This window comes from Papio anubis, chromosome 7 (genome assembly GCF_008728515.1).
Source record: "Papio anubis isolate 15944 chromosome 7, Panubis1.0, whole genome shotgun sequence".
Taxonomy (NCBI): domain Eukaryota; kingdom Metazoa; phylum Chordata; class Mammalia; order Primates; family Cercopithecidae; genus Papio; species Papio anubis.
Window position 1 is genome coordinate 45797980 of NC_044982.1, and position 14798 is coordinate 45812777.

The 14798-nt window shown below is 45.0% G+C and overlaps 1 protein-coding gene across 2 annotated transcripts; it reads left to right on the plus strand.

The window, feature by feature from the left end:
* Window positions 1-2574: 2574 nt before the first annotated feature.
* Window positions 2575-13822, plus strand: SIX4 (SIX homeobox 4). Of its 2 annotated transcripts, XM_031668066.1 has the most exons (4): window positions 2575-2662; window positions 2871-3703; window positions 6481-7166; window positions 12640-13822. In XM_031668066.1, exons 1-4 carry the CDS (start codon window positions 2660-2662, stop codon window positions 13434-13436), a joined length of 2319 nt encoding a protein of 772 aa, XP_031523926.1. In that variant the 5' UTR covers window positions 2575-2659; the 3' UTR covers window positions 13437-13822. The 2 variants fall into 2 exon arrangements, with proteins under 2 accessions (XP_031523926.1, XP_009209939.2); XM_009211675.4 differs by lacking the exon at window positions 2575-2662 and having other exon boundaries at window positions 2773-3703.
* The last annotated feature ends 976 nt before the right edge of the window (window positions 13823-14798 follow it).

The following is a 14798-nucleotide window of genomic DNA, read 5'->3' on the forward strand; positions in this document are numbered from 1 at the left end:
CTCCTGGATTGGATCATAAGACAGAAAACAGACATTAATGGAAAAAAAAAAAAACTGGTGAAATTCAAATAAAGTCTAGAAGTTAGTTAATAAAAATGCACCAATGTTAATTTGTTTAGATAAATATATCATTATAATGTAAGATGTTAAAATTAAAGGGAACTAGGTGAAAGGAAGTAGAAACTCTACTATTTTGGTAACTTTTCTGTAAATCGAAATCATTCCAAAATAAAAAATATTTTTAAAAAAAAATTTGGCCAGGTGTGGTGGCTCATGCCTGTAATCCCAGCCCTCTGGGATACTGAGGTGGGCGGATCACTTGAGGTCAGGAATTCAAGACCAGCCTGGCCAACATGGTGAAACCCCATCTCTACTAAAAATACAAAAATTAGCTGGGTGTGGTGGCAGGGGCCTGTAATCCCAGCTACTCGAGAGGCCGATGCAGGAGAATCACTTGAACCCAGGAGGCGGAGGTTGCAGTGAGCTGAGATCATACCACTGCACTCCAGCCTGGGCATCAGAGAGAGACCCTGTCTCAAACAAAAACAAACAAACAAGCAAACAAAAATTCAAGGAAGTTCTGAATCTCAGTTATTGTCCTGAAGCTTGGTACATAACTGGATATTTCCAGTGGCGTAGAAACACATGGTCTTGGCCGGGCATGGTGGCTCACGCCTGTGATCCCAGCACTTTGGGAGGCTGAGGCGGGCGGATCACAAGGTCAGGAGATGGAGACCATCCTGGCTAACATGGTGAAACCCCATCTCTACTAAAAATATAAAAAATTAGCCACGCATGGTGGCATGGGCCTGTAGTCCCAGCTACTCAGGAGGCTGAGGCAGGAGAATTGCTTGAACCTGGGAGGCAGAGGTTGCAGTGAGCTGAGATGACGCCACTGCACTCCAGCCTGGGCAACAGAGTGAGACTTCATCTCAAAAAAATAAATAAATAAAAAATATGGTCTTTTCTGTTATTATAAATTTTAAATCTACCAGAGATGTCAACATATTAGGGCAATGCAAAAACAAGTTAAATCCTACATCAAATGACATCTTGGTTGACCAGCAACAAAATAAAGCCTGTCTACAAAAAAAGAAAATCTCACCAAGTTTATCATGACAGTAGGTGACCTAGTCAGCTGCTTTGTAATATGCTGAAGTAGGCAGATATGAGTAGCTGGGAAGCAGACACAATACAAGGCCACCCTGAAGTAAAGGTTAGGATGATGTCATTAAAATGTTGAATTTTGAGAGGCTGAGGTGGGCAGATCATGAGGTCAGGAGATCGAGATCATCCTGGCTAACACAGTGAAACCCCGTCTCTACTAAAAAAATACAAAAAATTAGCCGGGTTTGGTGGCGGGCACCTGTAGTCCCAGCTACTTGGGAGGCTGAGGCAGGAGAATGGCACAAACTTGGCAGACGGAGCTTGCAGTGAACCGAGATCGCGCCACTGCACTCCAGCCTGAGTGACAGAGCGAGACTCCATCTCAAAAAAAAAAAAAAAAAAAGAGTTGAATTTTGAGAAAGAGCAGCAGCAGGCAAACCCAACTGACCTACAGTAATCAAAGAAGCAGAAATGGATTATCCTTTTTGGAATTAAGATCTCGTGCAAATTACAAAGGAAAGAGACACAACTGCAAACAACAAAAGACTCTACCCCCACTTCAGCATCAAACCAGAGGGCAATCTTCCATCTGTCTATGCTGTGGAAAAGGGCTTCTGATCCTGCACTGATCTAGATGACACCCGCACATACAGTGTTTCTACTCTATCGTCTTTAAAAAATAACTATTCATATACTTACATTAAAAATGTTCATGTAGAAAACTTAAATTTCCATATCGTTAGTATAATTTAAAGCTTAGATCTCTTCCACACGACTCATCCAGGATAAACATATGGTTTAATATTCTACATGTTTAATTATATCATGTTCAACTCATTTGGGTTGCCAACCCTCCATGTGGCTTAAGGTTAAGTACATTTTTTCAAGGCTTCTTGTTTTTGTCTTCTCAGTGGGTTATTTATGCTGCTAATTATAAGGTTTTCAAGCATTTTTCCCCCTTTGGAATTTTAATTTACTTTAAATGCTTGCCCCTTAGAACATTTCCTAGTGTTATTTTATTTTTGACCCTTTCGAATACAAAATCCTTGATAAAGACATCCAAAAAGAGGGGGAATGGGGAACAGGGAGATAGTGGGGGGCTTCTGAATTGTCCTCTTAAGTTTTGTCATCTAGATGGTGAGGGTGGTCTCTTTGTTAAAAATTTATCTAGACCTTAAGGCCACACAATTAATATTCCCTCTGGAATCGTAGGGCCTTTCTTTGAAAGAGTTGTCCAGTTTTCAGGCCACATTAGGTAATTTCCCGCCCAGGAGCGTGGTTTGGAAAGAATGTCGGTGTTTTCCTTCAGGTATAGGTGCCTGGGGGTCAGGGGGAGAGGGAAAGGCAAGGGGTGGAGTGGGAGGCGGGTGATCGACAGGGATAGAAACGGTGTCTCCTCCTCCCCCTGAATGCGAAATAGCCAATGAGGTGGCTCGGCCGGGCCGGCCCGGCCGCCACTGCCATATAGTATGCAGCAACCGGAGGAGTCACGTTGGGGGAACGGCAGAAAGCAGCTATCCGTTTACACTACTTTGCTCTAGCAGCTATCTTAATGGTGACTGCGTGGCCGGGGGGAAACCTGATCGGCCAGATCCAGCCGAAACCAGGAGGGAGGGAGTGGGCTTTCCGGAGGGGGAGAGGAGGGAGGGAGACGAAGAAGGAGGAGTAAGAGAGGGGGAAAGAAAGAGGAAAAGAGTGCGAGGGAGTGAGGGAGGGAGGAAAATAAACAACAAAAAATGTCCTCTTCCTCCCCCACCGGGCAGATCGCAAGTGCGGCGGACATCAAGCAGGAGAATGGGATGGAAAGCGCCTCGGAAGGGCAGGAGGCGCACCGAGAAGTGGCGGGGGGCGCGGCGGTGGGGCTGAGCCCCCCGGCTCCAGCCCCTTTTCCCCTGGAGCCGGGGGACGCCGCGACCGCTGCCGCCAGGGTGAGCGGAGAGGAAGGGGCAGTGGCGACGGCGGCGGCCGGAGCGGCGGCGGATCAGGTACAACTCCACTCGGAACTTCTGGGCAGGCACCACCACGCTGCCGCCGCCGCGCAGACCCCGCTGGCCTTCTCGCCCGACCACGTCGCCTGCGTGTGCGAGGCACTGCAGCAGGGGGGCAACCTGGACCGCCTGGCCCGGTTCCTGTGGTCCCTGCCCCAGAGCGACCTGCTACGTGGCAATGAGAGCCTGCTGAAGGCGCGGGCGCTCGTGGCCTTCCACCAGGGCATCTACCCCGAGCTCTACAGCATCCTCGAGAGCCACAGCTTCGAGTCGGCCAACCACCCGCTGCTGCAGCAGCTCTGGTACAAGGCGCGCTACACCGAGGCCGAGCGAGCCCGCGGCCGGCCGCTAGGAGCGGTGGACAAGTACCGGCTGCGCAGGAAATTCCCCCTGCCCCGCACCATCTGGGACGGCGAGGAGACGGTGTATTGTTTCAAGGAGAAGTCGCGCAACGCGCTCAAGGAGCTCTACAAGCAGAATCGCTACCCTTCGCCCGCCGAGAAGCGGCACCTGGCCAAGATCACCGGCCTCTCCCTCACCCAGGTCAGCAACTGGTTCAAGAACCGCCGGCAGCGCGATCGGAACCCCTCGGAGACCCAGTCCAAAAGGTGAGCGCCAACTTTCCTCCTCCTCCCCCTTCCTCTCCCCCACCCCCTTCCCAGCTTTCTTTTCCTCCAAGTGCTCGCAAACATGGCGCTTACCTTCCCCACCAGCCTGGTCCGGCTGCCCACCTCTCCCCGCCCCCCACCTCGCTCCCTGCCGGCGGAGGTGGGGGGCGGCGGAGGCGAAGGGCGGGGGAACCTCCCTCCTTACCCTCCCCCTCTCCCCCCAGAAGTTTCTGGTCGCCCGCCTAGGTCTCAGTCCCCGCCCCCACCGCGGCTGGTCACTGCTGCCCGGCTTCCCACCCCCATCCAGCTGGCTTTGAAGTTGCCACCCTCTCCCTGCTTCTGGCGGGGCTAAGGAAGCGAGTGTGGACGCCGGCACCGTAGCTCTCCCTGCCGCCCGAGGCCCGCAGAGGTTGCCGGCGCCGGCCGGGGTCTGCACCTCCGCGGGGTCACACCGGGCCTGGCGCGCGCGCACGCTCCCAGATCCCCAGGGTTCAGCCGCCCCCAGTGCCTGCGTTGGAGGTCGCGGTGGTTGCTCTGGAGGGAAGAGAGTGTTTTGGGGCTGGCGGCGAAGAAGGGGTCTCGGAACGTCGAGGTTTCATGTGACAGAGTTAATCATTCACCCTGCCCCTGTGGTTCCTTTCGCGGCCGCGGCAACGTGGGGTGCTGGTGCAGCTCGGCTCTGTCATGTTTTGAAACCTGATTCTGAACTCCTTGGGATCGGATTTCAGCGCAGCCGGGGTAGCAGGGCTGAAGGGCTGCTTCCTCCCTCGGCCCCCGAACGCTGCTTGACTCCCTCCCGGTACGGTAGTTACGGGTGGGGGGCAGGCTAGCTTACGGCGGGCGGCAGCAAAGGAGTAGGGGCGCTATTAGTGCCCCTCCTTGTGCTCCCACCCCACTGGGTTTGAGCTTTTTGCCTGGCAAGCTGTTTTCCCCCTCTGGTAAAAAATACCGGATTTTCCACCTCTTTTGTGCGTCCTCCCGAGTCAGACACTTGGTGTGTGCGTCTGTGTGTTTTGTTGGACGAAACAAAGTAAGGAGAAGGTCGCCTAAAGACCTGGTGTCTCCAGCCCCGCGGGGATAGGAGAGAAAGAATCCAAAAGCAGCTCGAAGGTTCTGCTCAGGGAAGCAATCTGGAAGCCGGGGATCCAGCCCGCCTGGGCCAGGTGAAGGTGATCACCCAGCACATTCCAGAGCCGGTCTCAGCCCGCCCTTGCCGCTTCTGGGCCCCTGTGGGGGTCCGACGGCTTGGGCTCCGGCGTTCCTCGCCCAAGGCTGGGAGGGAGGCTCGGTGCCCTGCTTGGCCCTCGCGGTAACCAAAACAAAACGTGCACCGGGATGTGCGTGCGCCTTCCGCAGATATGCGGAAAGGTCCAGAGAAGGCGCTTTGGTTACGCCGAACCACCTGCCCCGCGCCCACTAGAGGCCGCGGGTCCGGCGCTCGGGGACCAACGGAATCCGCAGGGCCGGGGCAGAGGGTGGGAAGGGGGCACTGCGAGCAGGCCAACTGCCCCGCCGCCTCCGCTCGCGGGCCCGGCAAGCTCCCTGGGACTCCCCCACGCCCCACTGCCGGCTTCTCTGTCCCCACCACCCCATAAACTCCACACTCCCCGCCCCCGGCCCAGTTGCCTGGTTTAGGCCCCTCTCCGGATCTACCTCCCACCCGCACCCCCGGTGAGTCACCCTCGCAGACGGCGACGGCGGCTCAGCCTCAGCTCGTAAATCAAAGCGCTTTCTGCGTTCCTGGCCCCGCAGCCCAAAGCCCGGGTAATCCCCTACCCTCGGCATGAAAGCGAACCGACCGCGGGGCACTGCGGGGATGTCGGATCCTCTGCTGGGCCAAGTCCTGCCGCGCTTCCAAAACGCCTCTGTTCTGTTCTCCTTTGCTCTCCCTCCCAGCCTCAGACCAAATGGGAAACCCCCACCACTACCCACCCCCCAACCCTGATTTGGTATTTCTCCCAAGTCAGAGAGCTGAGGAACAGGGCCCTGCCTGGAACAGAGGGACCAAGGACATTGGGGAAGAGGTCTAATAGTTAAAAGGCCTCTGAGTGACCCACACCGTTTCCCTCCCACCTCACCAGGGCACTGGATGGTGTTTGTTAAATAGGCCCCTTTGGCTTCCTTTGGATTCAAAGGCGACTGCACGTAACTGTTCTTGGGTTGAAAGTGCCTTTTCCTACAACAAGGACAGCCACTTTGTTGAATGAGAGAGTTGTCAGTCTGGTGGAGTAGAAGTTTGGGAGCAGGTGAGAAAACGATCTCTTGTTAACTAACTGACCAAAAAAGAAAAGCCGAGCACTTCCCACCTCCTGCTCCTTTGGCAGTTCCATTTACCTCCAAGATAACACTAATCTGAATTGGTTTGAGGGGAGGGGAAGGAGTTCCTGAAGAGGAAAGACTGACCACCTCATCTAAGGCGTTTTTTTCTATGGTGTCAGTAGCAGCATATTTAACAGTAAGGAATAGCACTTCTGCACTGTAAAATCAAATATTCTCTTCTGTAATGCTGAATTTACATCTTCCAGATCTCTGGACTTTCCCTGAATTTATTGTTATTTTAAATGATTGGGATCTGAGAGTTTATCTTCCCAGATTCTCTGGCTGGTCAGAATCTGCTGAAAGGCCCCTTAGTTTAAATAGGACTAGCAGACATCCTGCTGTGCTTTCCTTAAATACTGCCTTTAATGGATTTAGAAGCTAGTTTTCCAAACAAGTGGTACTATGTAGAATGTCATCCCCCTGACCTTCTGAACATCTTGATTTCCCCCTCCATACAGTGAGTCAGATGGCAACCCCAGCACTGAAGATGAATCCAGCAAGGGACATGAGGATTTATCTCCTCACCCACTCTCCAGTTCATCTGATGGCATCACCAACCTCAGCCTTTCCAGTCATATGGAGCCAGTATATATGCAACAAATTGGAAATGCTAAGATATCATTAAGCTCTTCTGGAGTTCTGTTGAATGGAAGCTTGGTACCTGCAAGTACTTCACCTGTCTTCCTTAATGGAAATTCTTTTATTCAGGGACCCAGTGGAGTTATCCTTAATGGATTAAATGTGGGAAATACACAGGCAGTGGCATTGAACCCACCAAAAATGTCATCAAACATTGTGAGCAATGGTGTATCCATGACTGACATACTGGGGTCTACCTCCCAGGATGTGAAGGAATTCAAAGTCCTCCAGAGTTCTGCTAACTCAGCAGCCACCACGTCCTACAGCCCCAGTGTCCCTGTCTCATTCCCAGGCCTGATACCCAGCAATGAGGTGAAAAGAGAAGGCATTCAAACAGTGGCTTCCCAAGATGGGGGTTCTGTAGTGACTTTTACTACACCAGTGCAAATTAACCAGTATGGCATTGTCCAGATCCCCAATTCCGGCACAAACAGCCAGTTCCTTAATGGGAGCATTGGATTCTCTCCTCTGCAGCTGCCCGCTGTGTCCGTGGCAGCTTCACAAGGTAACAATCTCATTTGGTACCTTAATGCACCAGCAAATGTGTTCATCAGTTGCTGTAAGTGACGCATTTGGTGATAGCTATAATTGATGTTTCTGTTCAGGTACCTTATTAGCTGCCGAAGTTATAGAATAGCCTTGATGTGATTCTCCTCTTTCACAATACCCATGTAATATCCAACTTGCTTTATTCCCTTGCATCATGAGGATGGGCTTTTATTTTACTAACAACTGAATGGAAAAATACAGTTCATAGCAAGCCCTGCCAGTTCTACAATTACAGAAATATGATAAGTCAATCAGTGCTTACAAAATAACTCACTGCTTGGCATTTTAATATTAAAAATTAATAAAATTGATAAGAACACAAAATTAGTCTAGCAGTTGGTAAGAATGCATACACTTTACCTAAGCATTATTTATTTGACCAAAAAATGTTTTAGAAGAACAAGCTAAAAAGACTGGATCAATTATGTTTGAATCCTGTTCCTCCTATAATGAAGACTGACAGACCTAAAAGAAAATCAGAGGAATATGCCATTGGATTTCTATCGCTCAGCATATATACTCACCCCCTAAATGTGTGGGTTTATTTATGAAGATAACAGTAAGCCTTATTTTATAGGCTTGTGGCTTTACTAACAGCAATCTTCCAGAGAAAGCACTTAAATGAAATTCAGGAAAACTGAGGCTGATATATTAGTTCTTCACTGACTTTAAGCAAGCCTGGATATTCTATGTCATTTTCTCTTTAAATAAATAGAAACGGTTAGAATTTGGCAGTGGAGTTTGCATAATCCCTTGAATTCAGGAGTGGTAGATATTAATGCATGTTTGCCTTCTTGTAGGCACATCTGAAAATCCAGATTTTTATAAAACCAAAGTAGTAATTGTTGGCTTTAAAGGTCTGCTTCCTATAAGATGGTTTTACGCCCCCCCCCAAAAAAAAATCAATTTATGCACAACTGTCTTGTTACCACAACTATGGTCTATGTCAGCTTATTGAAGGAATTAATGGAAAAATTGTTCTAAATTTCATTCTGTACATTTGCATATCTTTAGGCAAAATGGTAGTAAAACAAGACAGTTCTGCAGCATACTATTCAGTTCATCATTGTTCCAAGTTCTGGAAAGAGTTAAGCTAAGTTACTATCCAACATAGGGCAAAAATATGAAAACCACAGGGAAAGCCAAAGTGCTTAGTTTGCTAATAATTTAATGTGGATCTAACACCTTTTCTCTCGTTTGGAAAATTTCCAAACAGGTCACATTTTAAAGGCAACAAATTTGAGCAGAAAGAATGTTATGTATGTTGGGGAAGGAGAAAAGCAGAAATACTTTTAATTGTGTAATCTAGAAGAGCACTGCCATAGAAAATTCTTACGAACTAATAGCTAAGTTTTTAAATGGGACATTTAATAGGAATAAGAATAGCATTTTCAGTTAAAATAACTAAGATCAAATGACAAGGCTGTCAATCCTTAGACCGTCTGGGTGAGTTGAAGGATAAGTTTAACCAGATAAGTTTAATCCAGCAAGCAACATCTCTACATGGTAGTTAGGTACTGCAGTTCTCAATATAGCATTTTGGGGTTTCAGTTTTTTCTCACAGATACTGAGCCATTCTTTAAAATGTCTAGACAAGATAGACTTATCTTTCTACAGTTGGGATTTATGTGGAAAAGTAGAATATCTACATCTTTTACTCACTTTACAGTCTGAGCAACTAAGATGATGATGATGATTATTACCATCTTTTTTTTTTTTTTTTTTTTTTTTTTGGCAGCAAGTCATTTTGTCAGCCAGGCTAGAGTACAGTGGCGCGATCTTGGCTCACCGCAACCTCTGCCTCCCGGGTTCAAATGATTATCCTGCCTCAACCTCCCTAGTAGCTGGGACTACAGGCGTGCATCACCATGCCTGGCTAATCTTTGTATGTTTAACAGAGACAGGGTTTGGCCATGTTGGCCAGGCTGGTCTTGAACTCCTGTGATCTGCCCACCTCAGCCTCCCAAAGTGCTGGGATTACAGGCATGAGCCACAGCACCCGGCCTGATTTTTTTCTTATCATTACAAAGTAATGCTTTGTACCTATATAGTTTTTCAGTTGGATTTTTTATCTTAAAATTATTGTTCAATTTTTACTTCAGTTGTAGTTATGCTCAAAAATCAAATTTTAGATCAAATCCTCTTTTCTTTTATATATGTTATAATTTCTACAAATTCAGAAGTATTTATATTCAGTAGCAGTTGGGGAAAATGTTGCATGTAATTATGCTATTTATGGCTCTATAAAAAGATAACTAATCATTTTGTTCATGCATACATTGGCAAACAATTTCATAAACACACACACACAACAAACTAAGCATCTATTTGAGATGTTTTTTGCCACAAATCAGTTGCCTACAAGAATTTTAGAGGCCAGGCACAGTGGCTCACACCTGTAATCCCAGCACTTTGGGAGGCTGAGGCCAGTGGATCACCTGAGGTCAGGAGTTCGAGACCAGCTTAACTAAATTGTGAAATCCCGTCTCTACTAAAAATACAAAAATTAGCCGAGCATGGTGGCACATGCCTGTAATCCCAGCTACTCGGGATGTTGAGGCAAGAGAATCGCTTGAACCCTGGAGGTGGTGGTTGCAGTGAGCTGAGATCACGCCACTGCACTCCAGCCTGGGCAATAAGAGCAAAACCCTGTATCTAAAAATAAATAAATAAAAATAAAATAAAAATAAGAATTTAAAAGCATACTTAAGTTGAAGTCAGTGCTTTCAAATAAAAGCAGTTTTTTCATATGTGTGGTCTGAAACAGAAATGTATGTTAGGGAATAACTGAAACATACCTAGAAATGTTTTTCTTAACACCAGTATTTCTGTGATTAAACTTTCTAGTAAAATGTTTTAAAAGGGTTCACATACAGTGTTTTCTTTTTACTTGAAGACATTCCTTTGCATTAAAAATACTTGGAAGACATAAACAGCCCTGTGGCACTAATTTATCAATAGAGGTGATAATATAATCACAATATTCTAATACTTCAGGAAGGAAGATGTTTTCAGTGAATTAATTACCTTTAACATTGGGCTGCTCTCTCATAAAAGTACTTTACTGAGGCCAGATGTGGTGTCACACGTGTAATTACAACACTTTGGGAGGCTGAGGCAGGAGGATCACTTGAACCCAGGAATTCCAGACCAGCCTGGGCAACATAGTGAGACCTCATCTCTGCAAAAAATGTTTTAAAATTGGCCAGGCATGGTGGCTCATGCCTGTAATCCCAGCACTTTGGGAGGCCAAGGTGGGTGGATCACGAGGTCGAGAGTTCGAGAGCAGCCTGAGCAACATGGTAAAACCCCGTCTCTACTAAAAATACAAAAATTAGCCAGGCTTGATGGTGCATGCCTGTAATCCCAGCTACTCGGGAGGCTGAGTCAGGAGAATTGCTTGAACCCAGGAAGCGGAGGTTGCAGTGAGCCAAGATTGCACCTCTGCACTCCAGCCTGGGTGACAGAACGAGACTCCGTCTCAAAAAAAAAAAAATTTTTTTTTAAATTAGCTGGGCATGGTAGTGCATGCCTGTAGTCCTAGCTACTTGGGAGGCTGAGGTGGGAGGGATTGCTTGGGCCCAGGAGATGGAGGCTGCAGTGAGCCTCATTCACATAATCCCAGCACTTTGGGAGGCCGAGGCTGGCAGATCACTTGAACTGAGGAGTTTGAGAACAGCCTGGCCAACATGGTGAAACCTGGTCTCTACTACAAATACAAAAATTAGACAAGCATGGTAACGTGCATCTGTAATCCCAGCTACTCAGAGGTTGAGGCACAAAAGTCCCCCCAAATCCACCTTTCCTTCAGTGACCATATTTGAGGTCCTAGATTATCTAATTGCCATCATCTCATGCCTATGTGAGGAATCAGGAAAAAAAGGGTTTTATTTGATGGTAGTAGGGGGTCTAATTCATCTACATTGTCTGAGTGATCTGATTTGAACATCTTAGCTTTCTACTTAACATTTCTTTTTCTACTTCTGGTCTCTATAGACCATTATAGTAAGAGCCTCAAAAGATACAAACCTTTTAGAGAAGCATTAGCTCTGATCCTTTATGTTAATCTGTATTTTAAAAAGCACATTTCATATTACCATTAATTGTTCCCATTACTACAACACTGAAAATTCAGAACTGGCACAACAAAAGGCAAAAAAAGCTTTTGAATGTTTTGTTGACTTGACATTACTTTATGGCTATATTGGTGAAAGTTTGCAACTTGTCTGTACAGGTTTATATGGTTAAGTTTTAAGCCCCAGGTAACTCATTTTATGTGGTATGTTCTACACTGCCATTTATTTATATTTTATGTCAGTTACTGAGCAGTCAGTCCTGAATGAAGGCATTTCATTTTGCATTTGTGTTTTCTAATTCTAAGTGGCAGAGCCAGCAATAACTATCAACTAATTGAGAGATGTCAAGTTACTAGTGATGAAACAGAAACTTGAGTGAATCAGAACCTGGAAAAGATTTTTTTTTTTTTTCACACTTGGCTTCTAACTAGTAGTTCTCAATGCTCCTTGGTCATCAGAATTACTTGGGAAGGTGGGTACTCTAGAAGCCAAATCCCCACCATTATTCAATATACCCGTGTAACAATCATGCACACATGCCCCCTGAATCTAATTTTTTTTTTTTTTTAAAGAAAGAGAAATAGGCCGGGCGCTATGGCTTGTGCCTGTAGTCCCAGCACTTTGGGAGGCCGAGGCGGGTGGATCACAAGGTCAAAGGATGGGGACTATCCTGGCGAACCTGGTGAAACCCCGTCTCTACTAAAAATACAAAAATTAGCTGGATGTGGTGGCACATGCCTGTAGTCACAGCTACTCGGGAGGCTGAGGCAAGAGAGTCGCTTGAACCCAGGAGGCAGAGGTTGCAGTGAGCCAAGATCGCTCCACTGCACTCCAACCTGGCGACAGAGTGAGACTCCGTCTCAAAAAAAAAAAAAAAAGAAAAGAAATAATAAGCAACAGAACCTTTAACATGTTCTATCCTCAAGACCATTGGAGGTCATGAGACATAAAAAGTAAAGGTTTGGAAATCACTGTGTTTTCTAAGAAGCTGATGAAAGATGGGGAAACAGGCACACCTGCGACTCAGGAATGCAAGTAGTTTTTTTGGCTGTGTTGTTGTGGTTAAACATAAAATAAAAGATGTCTCTATACAAAAAAATATATATATGTATTTACTTGGAGAGGTAAAAACAGATGTTCTAAGATGTACTAAGTTATACTTTCAAGGAGTAGAGCCTGGGAATCTGTAGTTTTAAGTGCTCAAGGTAATTCTGAACCAGAATTGGGCTAAATTATTGTATGGAAGTGTTGCTTCTTTATAGATACTGTAGCTAAGAAAAAACCATGTGTGTGTAACTTTTTTTCTTTCCCTGTCACTTCCATCAATGATAATCAGTACTTTATTTTTTCTAGGTAATATCTCAGTAAGTTCAAGCACTTCAGATGGGAGCACATTTACAAGTGAGTCTGCCACAGTTCAGCAAGGAAAGGTTTTCTTGAGCTCTCTTGCTCCCAGTGCAGTGGTATACACGGTTCCTAATACAAGCCAGACTATAGGATCTGTGAAACAGGAAGGCTTGGAGAGGAGCCTGGTATTTTCTCAGTTGATGCCTGTCAATCAGAATGCACAAGTAAATGCAAACCTGTCTTCTGAAAACATCTCGGGGAGTGGCCTCCATCCACTGGCCTCCTCATTAGTTAATGTATCTCCAACTCACAATTTTTCTCTCAGTCCCCCTACACTACTAAATCCCACTGAGCTAAACCATGACATTGCCGATAGCCAACCAATGTCTGCACCGGTGGCAAGCAAATCTACTGTGACATCTGTCAGCAACACTAACTATGCAACTCTTCAGAACTGCTCCCTTATTACTGGTCAAGACCTATTGTCAGTCCCTATGACTCAGGCTGCCCTTGGGGAAATAGTTCCTACAGCTGAAGATCAGGTAGGTCACCCCTCCTCAGCAGTACATCAGGATTTTGTCCAAGAACATCGTTTGGTTCTGCAATCAGTAGCTAACATGAAAGAGAATTTCTTACCAAATTCTGAGAGCAAAGCAACAAGTAGCTTAATGATGCTGGACTCTAAATCCAAGTATGTCTTAGATGGCATGGTTGATACTGTCTGTGAAGACCTGGAAACAGACAAAAAAGAACTTGCCAAGCTCCAGACTGTCCAGCTGGATGAAGATATGCAAGACTTATAAACTCTATTTCCTCCTCACCTCTTTTTGGCATCAGCGGCAAATCTTTTCATGAAGCCCCAAGGACACAAAACATTTTCCCATTTAAAGGAAAACACTCTAGTTTTGCAAGTATATGCATACAAGAGACTTTAGATTGATCTGCATGAAGATCACAGTTAAGTATACAGAAGTAGAACTGCATTATTGCAGCCTTTTTGTTCACTTATAAATGTTCTCTTTTAAATAGATGGAGACAAAGGAACAAGGTGAAATGTGTCAAGTCAAAGTGAATCATTTAGTTGACTCTATAATTCTAAGGTCAAAATGGAACTTGATGGTTTTTTAAATTAAAAAATGTATACACCTAACAGAAAATTAAAGATAGCTGCAGACCATTAGAAATAATACAATTGTTTTTGTTTACTTTTACTCCATGGGCATTGAAAAGGTTAAGAAACATAAATGGTACATATTTTTAAAGTTAAGTAGCATGCATAGATATATGCACACACACCTCTTTTTCAGCATTTTTTGAGAAAGTCTTGGGTTAAGTCTCAACACATTTCCAAATGTGATTTCTGATAGCTCAGTGTGGCTGAGAAAGTGCGGAACTCCACTAAAAACTCTGAAACTTCAGTATGAATGTAAATATATCAGTTCTGTAAGCAGGATTTGAGTAATTACAGTGAATTTTATTTATACTATATATGTTTCTCTTCAGGCGCTATGAACTGAAAAATATGTTTTCTTACTGTTTAATTTATTTTTATTGTTTGAACAGGAAGTGAACATAGTTGTTTCCAACAAAGTTTTACTTTTTGTAGGATTTTTAAAATAATGATTTTTACCAGGAATCTATTAAGGTCAATATTAATAACACTGAAACAGGAAATCTAACTCCCAATATTGGAATTTTGGTACTTTTTTTCACATCCTTGTTCTTTAATTAGCAACTCTGATTCATTTAAATATGTTTTTTATAGAATTCTATGTGCCTTTTTACCTTGTGGCCTTTTTATTAGTAGTAAGGTACAGAAGTGTCAACAGAAGCACTGATGGTTCTTTTCTACTATCTAACAGGGTTGATTTCACCACAAAATTGCTTTAAATCTGAAGAACTTAAGTTTCACTAAATATTATATATGGTATTTATCACACAAATGGATAAACAACTAATTATTGTTGATGCTTTACAAGGAAAATAAGTTATAAATACCATGTAAAATTGATTATACAGGCTGTGAAAAGCATTTTAAAGGAAAGAAAATATGTAAATTCTATTGAGCAAGACTCTGTACTGTTGAAACGTGGTTCCAAAGGTTTTGGATCAGTGGCTACACTCTGACACATGGCTGTTGTTTCGGATCAGTGGCTACACTCTGA

Excerpts from the sequence above, each read along its gene's own strand:
- SIX4 (XM_009211675.4), top strand. The coding sequence starts at position 2,844 with ATGTCCTCTTCCTCCCCCACCGGGCAGATCGCAAGTGCGGCGGACATC. Across the intron at positions 3,704-6,480 it reads TCGGAGACCCAGTCCAAAAG|TGAGTCAGATGGCAACCCCA; the intron begins GTGAGCGCCAAC and ends CCCTCCATACAG. Across the intron at positions 7,167-12,639 it reads GTCCGTGGCAGCTTCACAAG|GTAATATCTCAGTAAGTTCA; the intron begins GTAACAATCTCA and ends TATTTTTTCTAG.